Here is a 13,262-nt window from a genome sequence, read left to right on the forward strand (position 1 = left end):
ATAGATAGATAGATAGATAGATAGATAGATAGATAGATGTGCGTGTGTGTGTGTGTGTTTAAGACTGATATTTCCTGATCTGTATGCTGGGATCATCTAGTGGCCCAGAAGCTAGTTAATAGTTGTTACTACCTGCACTGAACTGCAGGTGGTAGTATTTGCATAACTGCAATTTTCAGTGACTTGATTCCAAAATAGCATTGAAGTTGTCCTTTCTCTACTATAAAAATGGGTAAAGTTAAGTCAAGCAAACAAACCTGTATCAGGAGTGTAGGAAAAGGGTTGAACATCATGTGACCTCCCAGCATTTGTCACCACATAGATTCCCACACACACTGGAGAGGTGATGGCTTGGTTCTGGTACGGAGGCACCTTTACTATCAGGTGATTCTGTGGAGAGACCATGCAAATGAACAAAGACAACAAATCAGAAGACATTTAACAGAAATTCTAAACCAATGAAGAAGAGAAAAAATGCAAGTCAAAGTAATGACTTGTTCAGAAATTTAACAGATAATACAAAAATGGAGAAAGAAATAAAGACTCCTTACCATGGCTGCAAAATTAGGTCAAATTGACTGACTCAGTTTTGTTTATGCTGTATTCTTTTGTAACAATACTTTAAATTTACAGTTTGATGGTTTAAGTTAAAGTATGAAACTACATACCTTTTTGCAGTTTCATACTCCTCTAGTAAATGTAAATACCTATAAATATTTAGGTTATCACATATTTATTACTTATGGTGGTAAGAATTTTAAAAAATGAGATCCTCTGAAGCTAGAAATAAATTTAGAAAATGGAAAACACACTTTTATACATCTTGCACACCAATTGGACACCTAAAGACCACTCTGCAGTTCAGCAAAATAAGAAAAAAAATCAAGCTAAAGATCTGCTGTTTCACCTATTTTAGCCCATTTGAAGAGTAAAGGTTGGATTGAGACACACTCAGCACACTCAGACTGAGAGTAATTAGGTCAGAACATAATGAAACTAGTCAAACCTTTGAACCAGCAGCAATTTAAGATGATTACATTTAAAGTCCTAAACAACACTGAATGACTGCATCTACCTACTCTTCTTGTTGGAAGTTACCATAAAGAATTTAGAATAAGAATAACACAGTAAGAACAAGAACAACATTTCACCTGGTGAAAAAGCTCCATGTCAATTTCTGCTTCTGCTTTCCACGATTTCTCATCTGAAACAGAGAAGACATGTAGCGTTTTGACTGCGAACAGACCCTAAATACTTAAAACTCGTTTAAAACTTTGTTTTCTCACCAGAAATATTTTCATGAAATATCACTTTGGCGTCTTTCAGAAAGTTTTTGCCAATGATGAAAACTTCTTCTCCACCCTTCACGGAACAACTGTGCAGGGACTTCTTCAGTATTTCAGGTGCTCCTGCAGGCTGGGCTGGAAATAAAGATGATGCAAACAGTATTGATAAGCCTTGATTACATATAAAAAGACACATTTTTAATCTTCAATTGATAAAACGGGACAAACCCCCCCCCCCCCCCCAAAATCAAGATGCTCGGCTACAAGTCAGTTACTTCCTTTTTATGAGAAAAATCTTTCTCTCTTTTTAAAGAACAGATAAAACATGGCTCCCAGGGTATTTGAACTTTGCTGCTAAAAGAAAAAAAAAAGTTTTCTTTTAATGCTGTTGTTTGTGCAATTAATACTATACATATGGTATCAATTACATATGATCGATTACACATGATGCTACTGTGGTTTGATTGTTTAACATATATAGAGTTATCAGCATTGTATAACAGCTTGAAACAACTTTTTGTGTGGCAGTATTTGAATGAAGACTGATAGGAGTTATAGATGTGATAAATGTATTTGTTTTGGTTTTTTTCCTATTAATATCCCAATAAAAATTTAATTTCATAATATACTGCAGGACACAGCTGAAGCAAACTTTTAGAGGAGTGTAGAAGATTTTATGTTATTTTCTTAACTTTGGATAACTTTAATAAAAATAATCATCATTATAATTCTTTACAGTAATTCAGTCAGGATCCTAGATTATGTGAAGCCAATAAATTATTTTCTTTGAGAAAATCAATGAAAAAAGGATAAAGAAATTATTCTTTTCTTTTTTTCCACATTGAAACTTTTATGTTAATTTCAGAACTGAAAACAAGTACAGTTTACTTGATGAAAAACAAAAAACAAATATTTAAGTAATCTCATCAACAGTGCAGTTAACCAGTTTAAACTTTTTAAGGTTTCAGCATGTTTCCAACACAAAGACTGACTTTGTTTAATTGTATATGATACACACACATAAAAAAAAGTGAAAATACAAATAAAAATATCCATATCAACACTTATTTCATAAGCAGCTTAAGACACTTAAGTCATCATATTAGTACATCTTCAGCTTTTTGTTGTTTGTTTGTTTGTTTTATTAGGACATAATTAATAAATTGATACATTTCACATACAGAACCATGTGTCAAAGAAACACACAACATTATCTACATCTTTTTTTTATTACTTTTTTTTTCCCTTTTAGAGGCGCAGGAGTAGTTCTTTTTCTCTAACTTGAAGCGCAGGACCTCTCCTTTCCCAAGACATCTCATGTGTATCTCATGTAAGAACACACAGACAGAGACAAATGCATGCATACATGCCAAGAGGAATTGCTATTTTTTTTCGTTGTTTTGTGGAAAGACATTTCCTTGGATTGCATGCTGGCTCAGAGTAAACAATTGACCACAAAACACCTCTATTGTTTCATCCTTTCCGTCTCTTTCTGCAGTGCTACTCTCAAAGCGGTCGTCCCAGATCCACACACACCTATTTTCTTATGGCCGTAAGCGTCTTTCCTGTTTGTGAAACCAACCACACCCTCATACCGTAGATATTATTGAATAAATCGATCTAATAAGATTTTCAGATTTTTGAATTACTTGAACACCGTAGTTTGGTTCATGCGATTATATTTTCACAGTAAAACAACAAGACCAACTTACTACACAGGATTGGAGATGAGGGAGTCTGTAACGTGAGCACTGATCCATCTGAATTGGGGACGTTGACCCGAAAAACCAGTCGAGCACGTGTGCTCTTCTTCTTGGACCCTGCCACACCAATACGGGCTTCGACGTCAGCATTGCGGAGCTTTAGGATTCCAACACAGTCAACGCTAAATAGAGAGAGGAAATAAGATTGGACTTACAAGGACTTGCTTCAACTTTTACGTTCAGGAATAAACTTCACTGTATTTCCTAAACTGGTAGCTCTTCACAAGACTAAATATCTTTGGATGAATGAAGTATTAATGTAACGTACAGCTCAACCTATTATGCAATATCAGAACTGAGCAACTGCTGTGAATTATCTGAAAAGTATAGAGGCAACATTAACTGTCAGAAAGGGGCCTTTGTGGTTAATTAATGTTAGCCTGCGTTGGAGCTTTACTTATTGCAAAAAGAACCAAATTTATATCTCAAGAAATGTACATACGCTAGTGTCATGTTGGTGCTTGGATCAAGCGACACCTCAATCACGGTTGTGCCATCAATATCAACCTCTTTGCATGCTGTGGTGTTACGACCGGTTACCCTGCAAGCTTGGTAGAATCCATGAGGTTTCACCCGCCCAGCATCGTTGCCTACGAACACCTGCAAAACCACTGGTTCATTTACACCCTCCAGCTGTGTAGGAGCAGGGAGGGAGGTGGAGGGGAGGGAGATGTTTGGGAGGGATGGAGGGGGAGACAGACAGTAGATCAGATATTACTGTCTTCAAACATGTGGGACACATGACCAAATTTATGAATGAAATTTTTAAAAAAAAATTTTTTTGGTCGCATTTCGTCTTTTTCATTTACAGTACAAACACGTGATTAACAGCTGACGTGGATCCACACAGCTTTATGTCCATGTCCACACCATCTTTTGTATTGCGTTTTACTTATCCTCTGCTCTGTCAATAGTGGCCAATCAATTACATCATAATGACAATATAGGCGTTTTTAATTTTCACTCATCGGCTCCGTATCTACACTTTAAAGTTGCACATGAGCTCAAGTGAGGTGATTAACTAAATGTTTGAGCTGGGACATTTTCTTCTTCATCTCATGAGGATGAACTTCCTCATCTCAGGAAGAACAGGAAGAAAGTATATCTATATCCATAAGTATAATCATCGTGAAGATGTCCACCTGTCATTGTGGCTTTTTCTGTGGTTAATTACAGTTTACAGAGAATGAACGTTCTGCACATTCCTTCTATGTTATACATCATGCAACTGCAATGTCAAGTACCTGTTTCATGCAGGCCACAGACAAACCAAGCTGTTGCACAATTGCAATTTTCTCTAATAAAATTGCTACACGAAAGAAAATTGCTACACAGTATGAAAAAATTTAAATGTTACAAAAGAGAAACAGCTACAGGCAAGCAGGATCAACACTTTGCATTTTAGGCATCATTGCCGACGACATTTCTCTCTAGTGGGCGAGAGACTGTGACCTTCACTCTCAGTGCAAAGTACTGACTTTTCTGCCTCACTGCTCCTATAGCTTTGAAATTATAACATCTTCAACATCTTTTAGCATCTACAAATTGCCTAATTATTAACATAACATTTAATAAAGTTAAACTTACTTGTGTGGTCACATCCTAAACCTCAAGGTTTGTTATAACAACACTGGTCCAGGTTTTTAAAGTTACCTTTATGGTAGGAAAGCCCTGCTGGGTGCGATCCTTCACTGACCCCCTGCTCCCTTCTGTCAGATAGCGGGCTCGGTGCTGAGTTTCAGGCTGGACGAGGATCTTCAGCTCCTTCCCATCACTCTTCTGTGGGAATTGCATTGAAAGAGTTCTTCCTTTCTGACTAGGTGTCTGGACATCTTCAGAGCTGCAAAAACATGAATTTGACACAGCAGATCACCTCAGATTCCAAAGTCGAGCTGCACAACTGTACATGAAACTGCGCTGCTATCTTGTCACACTGTTCAAAACCTTACCAATGAAGTGCAAAGGACAACATCACCTCTATCCATGTTAAAACTCTGTAGTAAATTGCTTGCATTGCCAAAACAATGTAAATGCTTCATAGTTACCATGGAGCTCTGAGGAAAGCAGAGTTAAGAGGCCCTCCATCAGTCAGACATATTCTATCCCCAGCTCTTAAAACATTCAGTTATCTGTTTATTTAATCTGCTCTGCTTATCCTAGGTCTTTGAGAGAGGTTCTGTGATTCACTGTGGCTGACCATTGTTTGTACTTCAATATCCTGCCCCTCCCTCCCCTCTGATCTAACCGCTCTCCTTCAGTCAGTGTGGTGGGAAATTTGGGGGCCAGAGTAGATTGTTAAAGATTTCCATCTGTTGGCGAGAGTCAGTGTGTCATTTCCAGGTAATGCCTACTCTTACAATGAGTGTTGCATGGGATCAGACAGAAGACCCTTTAAAACAATAGTAGGACATGTGAAAGACTTGGACCTCACCAAAGCCCTCTGTGATGCAAATCTCAACAGGAATATAATACATAGATTAATATTAATATTTGTATGGTAATGTCTGAAATAAATAGCATAACTAAGTGAAAAACAACGTCAAATGCAGATGCTTTCTTTGTCTTCTTTCACCATATGGTAATAAACATAAGGTCTTCTGACAACCTTGGGAATTGTATTATTATACAATGGGTCTATTTCAGTTTTAGTATTTTGATTGAACTACAAACCTTCCTTTGGTTCCAGTCTTGCTGTCAGGGCCAAGCTGTGACAGGACAAAGTGTGGACCTTTGGCGCTGTCTGCATCAAATACATCTATGCTGGCTTCCACGGGAAGCACAGCCTTGGGACCAGGTTTCTGGCGAGGGGTACGTTTGCGGGACTTCCGTGGGACCTCTGTGTTGTCATTGTAAGAGGAAGTACTCATCATACTGAAGTTGGACAAGGAGTCATCCATCCACATGCTGTTACTCTGCTCTGAGTCCAAGGGTGCTTCATCCTGGCAGGACATGCGGCTGTCATTTAACAAGTCTTGCGGAGGCGGAGAGATGTTGAGAATGGTGCGGCGCTTAGATGGAGTCATCTGATGATGTGATGGGGCATCCTGGGGTGCAACACCTCTTCCTCCTCCCAGTTCACTGCTGCTCAGGCCATTCGCGACACTGCTGCCATTCCTGCTCCCACCCTCTACTCCAACAATCTCTGGAACCACTCTGCTACTCCTGGCGTCCTCAGGGTCAACATTTCTGTTGAGGACTTGGGTCTGGTCACTGGCCTGAGTGCTGGAATGCACAGTGGAGCTGGAAGAGGTGGAAAAAGCACTGCGAAGCCCTTCCATGGTCAGAGAAGAGGACATGGCATCTACAGTGTAAATAATTAGACAGTGAATACAGTGCTGGCTAGCAGTCCCATTCAAGCAGCGTAACTGTTCATGATCCTTGATGGTTTTCTTTTTTGTTTGTTTGTAATGTTTCTCTTGCTAGTTTATTTTGTTTAGTGTTGATAGTGCTGATGATACGTGAGAATTTGTATATGTGGAGTTTATGAAGCGCTGTAGAGTTGTGGCTAAAACCATGATCAAGTTTGTTTTTTTCCGTTTCAATTTATATGATAATTATTGCTAGCACTTTGTCCGTGATCTAATATTTGCAAACATGATAAAATAGAGAGAAGAAAATTGTGTACACGTTATGAGGCTTTTTGTTTTCCCTAGAAAGTAAATTTTGGGGACTGAGCGTAGCCACAGAGACAAAAAAAAACAAGCTTCTGACCTATGAAACAGAGAACTGCAGACCATTTTATATGCAGACACTCCCTGCTTCAGAGGGAACTTCCTGGAATATAAAAATGAGACAGCGTATGAGCAATAAGAGCTGAACAGAAAAAATGTATTCAGATTTAAAAAGAAGAAAAAAATATCAAATTATGTAGTCTGTCCCCACAACCCGCCCCCAAAAAAACAAAAAGAAAAAGGTTCAGCATGCTGACATAGGCTGTGATTTAAAGCATCCAAATAGTTACAATGAACAAGATGAGGAGAGGGGAAAAGTGTGGTTAAACTGAAGATCGTAAAAAAATGAGTTAGACTGCTGTTGGCGCTCTGGACTGGTTTGGCGACACATTAGTTTGCAAAACACACAGTCGGAATGAAAAAAAAACATACAGAACACAGAGAGGCGGTATCATTTTAAGCAAAGGTGAAAACTCAAATAGATATATTGAAAACACTAAAAGGGCCAATGACAGAGGTTAAATGTAAGTTTTAAATAATTATTCATTTCTTTGGTCTGTGTGCATTACAAGCAAAACAAACCATGTTTAAGGAATGGGAGCTTTAGGATTAAGACATGAGGTAGAATCTGTATGAAGCCAGCTGAAACTGTGCTCTAAAAATTGCAAATACTACACAGTTTTCCACACACAATATGTTGTTGAGAACAGAATCAATTGCTTTGCTTATATGATAGTCCTACTTTTGTTACATTACCACCCTTTTCTGTTCATAACGCCTCTCAGAATGTCTACAGGACAGCAGATAAATAGGACGTAGACGCCACAAAGTGTGATGTGAAGAAGCAACATAATACTGTGTTGACACTTCTCTGATTTTCATGAGATTTAAATATGCTTCACACCTGTATGTTCTTTGTTGTGTATGCATAGTTCACTGATCTTGTTTAGATCTTTCCCATGTTTATTGTCATCATAAAACCATGCGATCTACCTGTTCAGTAAATGTTTTTCTAAAAGCCAACAAAACCCATACAGCATATAAAATGATAAACACTTAAAAAAACTAGTTATTGTGTTGAGTGTGTTTCTTTTATTTCTTTTTTCTGGACTTTTATATTTAATCTGCTATGATTTTCTGCTGTGAGAGGAGGGCAAAATAGACAATAAGGGGGATTGCAGCAGCTCAAAGCCTCTTAATAAATTATAAAAACAATAAAATGGTGAAAGTAGGTTCAGCTTACATTGCACTGGTAAATATGTAAAATTATCTTTATCAGTGTTTTATATCATTATGATCTAGTTGTCACACCATTCATTTAGATTAGACCCACTATACGGATCCCCAACAGTAATCAAAGTAGAAAATTCTAGAGAAAAAATAATGCCTCAACATAGTGTGCACATCCACTTGTTGCTGCAAGAAACAACAACAAACTTATGTAATAGTAGACAAAAAAAAAAGCAAGTACAAGCAGCAGGTATGTTCAGCTGACATGGCTCCAATGACTAACTCTCTTCTTAACGTGAGAATCAAAAATCAGAGCCTGGTTGTTTGACAATTTTCCCGCTGCATGCAGGTGTTTATTTGACTAAAAATACAGAGTGAAGTGCTTGTTGGGCTGGGGCAAGCTCAGTCCTGCTCACAAAGAAGAAATACGGATAAGAGAAGCAGGATCCTACCTGAAGGAGCTGAAGGGAGAAGCACTGCCTCTCCGCCGCTTGTTTGACTCATGACTTGTGGACTCTGCTGAGTGGAGAAAGGCAACTGCAGCTCTCTGAGTAGGGGGTCATTCACTGATTCTGTTGTGAGAACAGATGGGATAAAAAAAGAATGATAAAGTAGCTTGTTTAAAAACATAAACAATCATGACTACAGTGTGTCCACTTGATAAAAAAACCTGCAGAAGAAATGCCAAAACTGCACGACATGATGTTCTTCTGAAACCTGCTTTCATCAGAAACATAGCTTCATGTTGAACTCATCAGTCATTATCCAGTAATAAAACAGTTACGTATCACCATGATTATGCTTTTCTACAAACATGCCCGTAGCATTATTGGCAATCTGCCTGATGAAGCAACACAGAAATACCTGACAAACAGCTGCATCAACAACAATGCTGTCCTTTATCAGATCAGAGGCCAAACGGGTTTCCATCCATATCTTTGCAAAACTTGGCAAAAGGTTACTTGTATGTGAAATCAAAGTGGCTGTTGACCTAATTGTTACTGATGATGATCATTCAACTAATGAAAATCTGATTAAAAAGCACTTTTTTAAATACAAAATAAATTGCAACATTAAGTGTTTTATTTTAAAAACACGATGGACAAAAAATGGATCTTAACCCATAAAGTCCCTAGACCACACACCTACAAGTCACACATATACACACATGCATGATGATGTATACCCACGCACACATAAAAACACATGTAAATACATATAAAGAAAACAATGTTCTATACAAGTGCTGTCCTAACTGTCATCAATCGCCCTGGGGAATATGAAACACTAGGAATTTAAAGATTTAAGTTAAAAATAAAATAAAATAAAATGACACAGATAAATAAATAAAATAAGATTTAAAAAATAACATCAAATGAGCCAAATATTTAATAAGATTAAATAGGACACTAAAAGAATGAATTGATAAAATAGTATAAAAGACATGGTTTAAATATATACACACATTTGTTAAAAATGCTAAAATATATAAATGTGTTAAAAAAAGTAATTCCTAAATAAACTGGTAAAACACAGTCACAAAAAAAAAACACATTTACCAAAGAGACTTAAAGAGAACTAAATTAAAATAAAGTCATAATTATGAATGCCATAAAGATATTCAATTAAAAGCTTTACTAAAAAGGTCATTCTTAATCTTTTTGTTTGAAATATGAGTGTGAGGATTTGGACTAAAACTTTTAATTAATTTAAAATAAACATTCAAATAAAGTGCTAAAGAATGAACAAATGCAGATTTGGGAGCACAGCGGTTATGTTGCAGACTGGACTGGTTTGGTGACACATTAATTTGCTAAACTCGGTCTAAAAGCAGGAAGACATGCAGAACGCAGAGAGGCGGTGCCATTTTGAGCAAAGGTGAAAACTACAAGTATATCATTACAAACTTAAAGCATTTTTTGTATGGCAGCTACGACTAATGTATGGACTTCTGTTTCTTTATTATTTGTATTGTCTTATGGTCTGGCACCTACTTTTAGTTTTTTTTTTTCTAAAGCATATAATGGAAACATTAAACTATATTTACTGACAGAATCCCATTTTAACTGTAATTGCTAATGGAATAAAACACAGCTAAATGCTACACCACTGGTTTTCTGGGTGACTGGGCCAAAGGCATTGTAAATAATACATAAGGAAATGTTTTAAATATTTTTTCCTTTTTTTTTGTCTTTACTGACAGAGGCAGCAGACAGAGGCAAAAGAAACTATGTATAAGGAGTACAGGTTTACGATTAAGCTATGGGGTAGAAAAAAATAAATAAAAATAAAAACAACAGTTTTCAGTACAAACAAGCTGAGGTTATTGAGCATGAAATCATTTGTCTGCTTTTATCTGTTCATTAGTTCTCCTAAACTGACTATGGAAAAATAGATAAACACTTCACTTTTCAGAGAAAGTATGTAAACACCACAAAGTGGGACCATTTTGCAGCCATCACCTTAAAAGTTCACTTCATGCATGTGTTACTGCTCTGTTACAGTCATTATGATCATGCATCTGATGAGAAAATAACTATCAACACCAGTATGAGGAACCAGGTATGATAGCTTCTTTTTGCGTCCCTGTCATTGTTTTTGTTTATCATAGTAGTGCAACTACATAACTTATGCTGCAACATAGCATCAGGGCAGTCTGCAATTTGGATGTGTTATGCAAGTAGAGACTGTCACTGCCCCCAGGTGCTCCTCTTAAACCCAGATGAGAAGAGTACTACAAAGGTTCTTTCTTATGAATCCAAGTGCACACCCTCAGACTTTTTTTTTCAATTTGAAACTTAAATCTTCAAATGACATCACTTGAGGCAATCCAGCAAATTTCACACAGCTTTGTCTGCTGCTGCAAACGGCTGCGTGCACCTGTCTGCTGATACGGTACTCAGCTTCAACAACCAAAATAGTGCATTTGCTTAGGAATAGTTGAGAAAAAAAGACTTGTGTTTCTAATTTCTTTTTTCATATCATATACTTTTATTTTTTCATATACACTATACATACTTACTGTTATGCTGCAATCTTGGTCAAGACTTTTGACAAAAAACAAAAGGGACCTACTACAACTAAAACATAAAACAATGAGTCAGAAGACAAAGCCTTAGGTCAACAGCATGACAACACTTTTACTAGCAGTCTGATTCATCATCCAAATATTATGGTATGAACTTGGAGCGACCATTACAGTCGCCTGACTCTCTTCTCTGCCAACTGCCAGCTTTAATTACTTGCAGCTGAGTCCCAGGGTTTGGTGTGTATATCAGATACTTAGCCCTCCCATTGTTACCACTCGCTGTGTACAATAGACAAACCTGGGACATACTGAAACCAGCCCATGCCTCTTCATTCCCTAAGCCCTCCAGTCCCTTTACGGTGCATTTTTAGAAGATCAGGAACTCTGGTTCCCATAAACAGAGCTTAAAACTTGACTCCACAAAACTGTATAAATCACTCCAAACCTCGTACACAGAGGATTCTACTGTGGTGATACTGGTTATTTGCTCCGCTCTCCAAAAAAAAAAAATCACAGACACGTACACATGCACATGCACACAAACACCCCCCACCACCGCCACAGAAACGCTCTACCCCTGCATTTACACTTCAACTCTACAGTCTTCTTAGGGCTTGCTGAGTGACTGCACATGCAGCAACATGTGCTCTGAGTGAGCAGCCTATTCCAGTAAACAGATTGCCAACCGCACAGACAGAAAATATGCACTCTCCTCTCAGAGCAGTAGTCTTGAATCACTGGCTGGCCTGTTCAAAGTGTTTCCACAGCACCTATGACGTTTTTAGAGACAGAAAAAAAAATATTTTGCTGCATGTTTGTTTTCTTTGAAACAGACAGTGTAATTCTTTGTACGCGTGTGACAACGCAGATCTTTCTACACCAGAGCGGATTAAAAAGAAGAACAGAAACAGTTATCCTTGTTAGCTGGGAAATAAACCGTATTGACTCACACCCACACCACGTGATGTTTTGATTTCACTTCTAATACCACAGAGGAAAACCTTTCATTTTCCATCCATCTGTGTTAATCATGATAACAGTTCAAAACTGGACCAAAAACATTCACACTGACACCGTGTGGTTAGTTTTATTAGGTCTGGTCTTAGCATTTCAACTTTTTGAATCATGTCAGCCGAACTAAACCAAATTAGTTTGCTTTCACTCACTGTTAAGCCCTAAAAGATTTACCTTTAAAGGTCCACAGCAGAAATCCTGCATTATTTTAGATATATTTGCTATTTATACCCTCACTGTGCCCTGTGATATGTTCGTATGGTAAGCAGTGCAGGCTAAAGGTGAAAAATGAAGGCACTTACCATGTGAATGGCAGGACTTATACTCCCATTCATTTCCCTCACATTCCTGCTGCTTGCTCTTACTAGCCCTGGCACCTGGGGCGTGGCACTGGTTTTTGGCTGAGTGACTGATTTAACTCCCTTCTGTCCCCCTCCTCCACTCCACCTACATCTCCCCTGTCTTGTTTATTGTGCTCTGGACCCTTTCCTGTGCTACATCTTGCTCAACAGGTTAGCAGTATTGTCACATGGAATCCTGTCAAGCAGAAACAGAGCAGTAATATCAGCCAGTTGCACAGAGATCCCTGCTACACTGTTAGACAAGGTGTTGGAACTTTGCAGAATCTAAGAAGATGCGATTAAGAGGAGAGGCTTAAGCTCCACTTCTCAGTGCATTTGGAAATTATTCCAGGGAGGAAAGAGCAGTGAAGGAGCTGGCACCTGCAGCAAACCATGTACAACAACCCTGAAATGTTTACAGCCAAGCCTACACGAGGGCTGCCTGGGACTCCATAGCAACACAGGGGACAAGCCTTTTGAGCTTTTTAATCTCTTGTGAGCCAACGCGATGAAAATGAACAGATAAAACAGTGCTCTCCAAACTCAACTGAAGAAATGACCATAAAGAAACCCCTGAATATAACAATAATCTGAAATATCTTCATCCATTGTTATTTATGTTATCATCCACTTCTGAAAAGAGAATAAGAAAAATTAAATCTGCCCTGAAGCATCTCAGGTCTAACACAAATAAATGATCAAGCCACAGTGTTAGTTTTATGCCAATTGTAAAATAAACAAATTTCTAAAATAATTCAGGAGGTGAAAAATTCACTAATGCAGCTGTGAGCAGTCAAAGGACAGTCATCAACAAAAATGCCATGAATTCCTTCATTACAGCTGACTTCACTTAAAAGATTCCTATTTTCATATAAACCGTTCAAATACTTGAATAATTCGCATTAATGTCCCAATTGAGTCATAAAAAC

The 13,262-nt window shown here is 37.8% G+C and overlaps 1 protein-coding gene across 1 annotated transcript in view; it reads right to left on the bottom strand.

Moving 5' to 3' along the window:
* The window catches only part of nfat5b (nuclear factor of activated T cells 5b), a 30,581-nt gene that overhangs the window by 3,198 nt on the left and 14,121 nt on the right, over positions 1–13,262 (bottom strand). Inside the window, exons 2-9 of the mRNA XM_079253187.1 lie at positions 8,403–8,522; positions 5,720–6,350; positions 4,703–4,889; positions 3,492–3,682; positions 2,999–3,171; positions 1,287–1,421; positions 1,152–1,204; positions 258–390 (exon numbers count right to left, since the gene is read on the bottom strand). Of these exons, the coding sequence (XP_079109313.1) occupies positions 258–390; positions 1,152–1,204; positions 1,287–1,421; positions 2,999–3,171; positions 3,492–3,682; positions 4,703–4,889; positions 5,720–6,350; positions 8,403–8,522 (1,623 nt within the window). The remainder of the gene's footprint in view (positions 1–257; positions 391–1,151; positions 1,205–1,286; positions 1,422–2,998; positions 3,172–3,491; positions 3,683–4,702; positions 4,890–5,719; positions 6,351–8,402; positions 8,523–13,262) is intronic.

The sequence above is a fragment of the Telmatherina bonti genome (genome assembly GCF_933228915.1).
Source record: "Telmatherina bonti genome assembly, chromosome: 1".
In the NCBI taxonomy this organism is placed as follows: Eukaryota; Metazoa; Chordata; class Actinopteri; order Atheriniformes; family Telmatherinidae; genus Telmatherina; species Telmatherina bonti.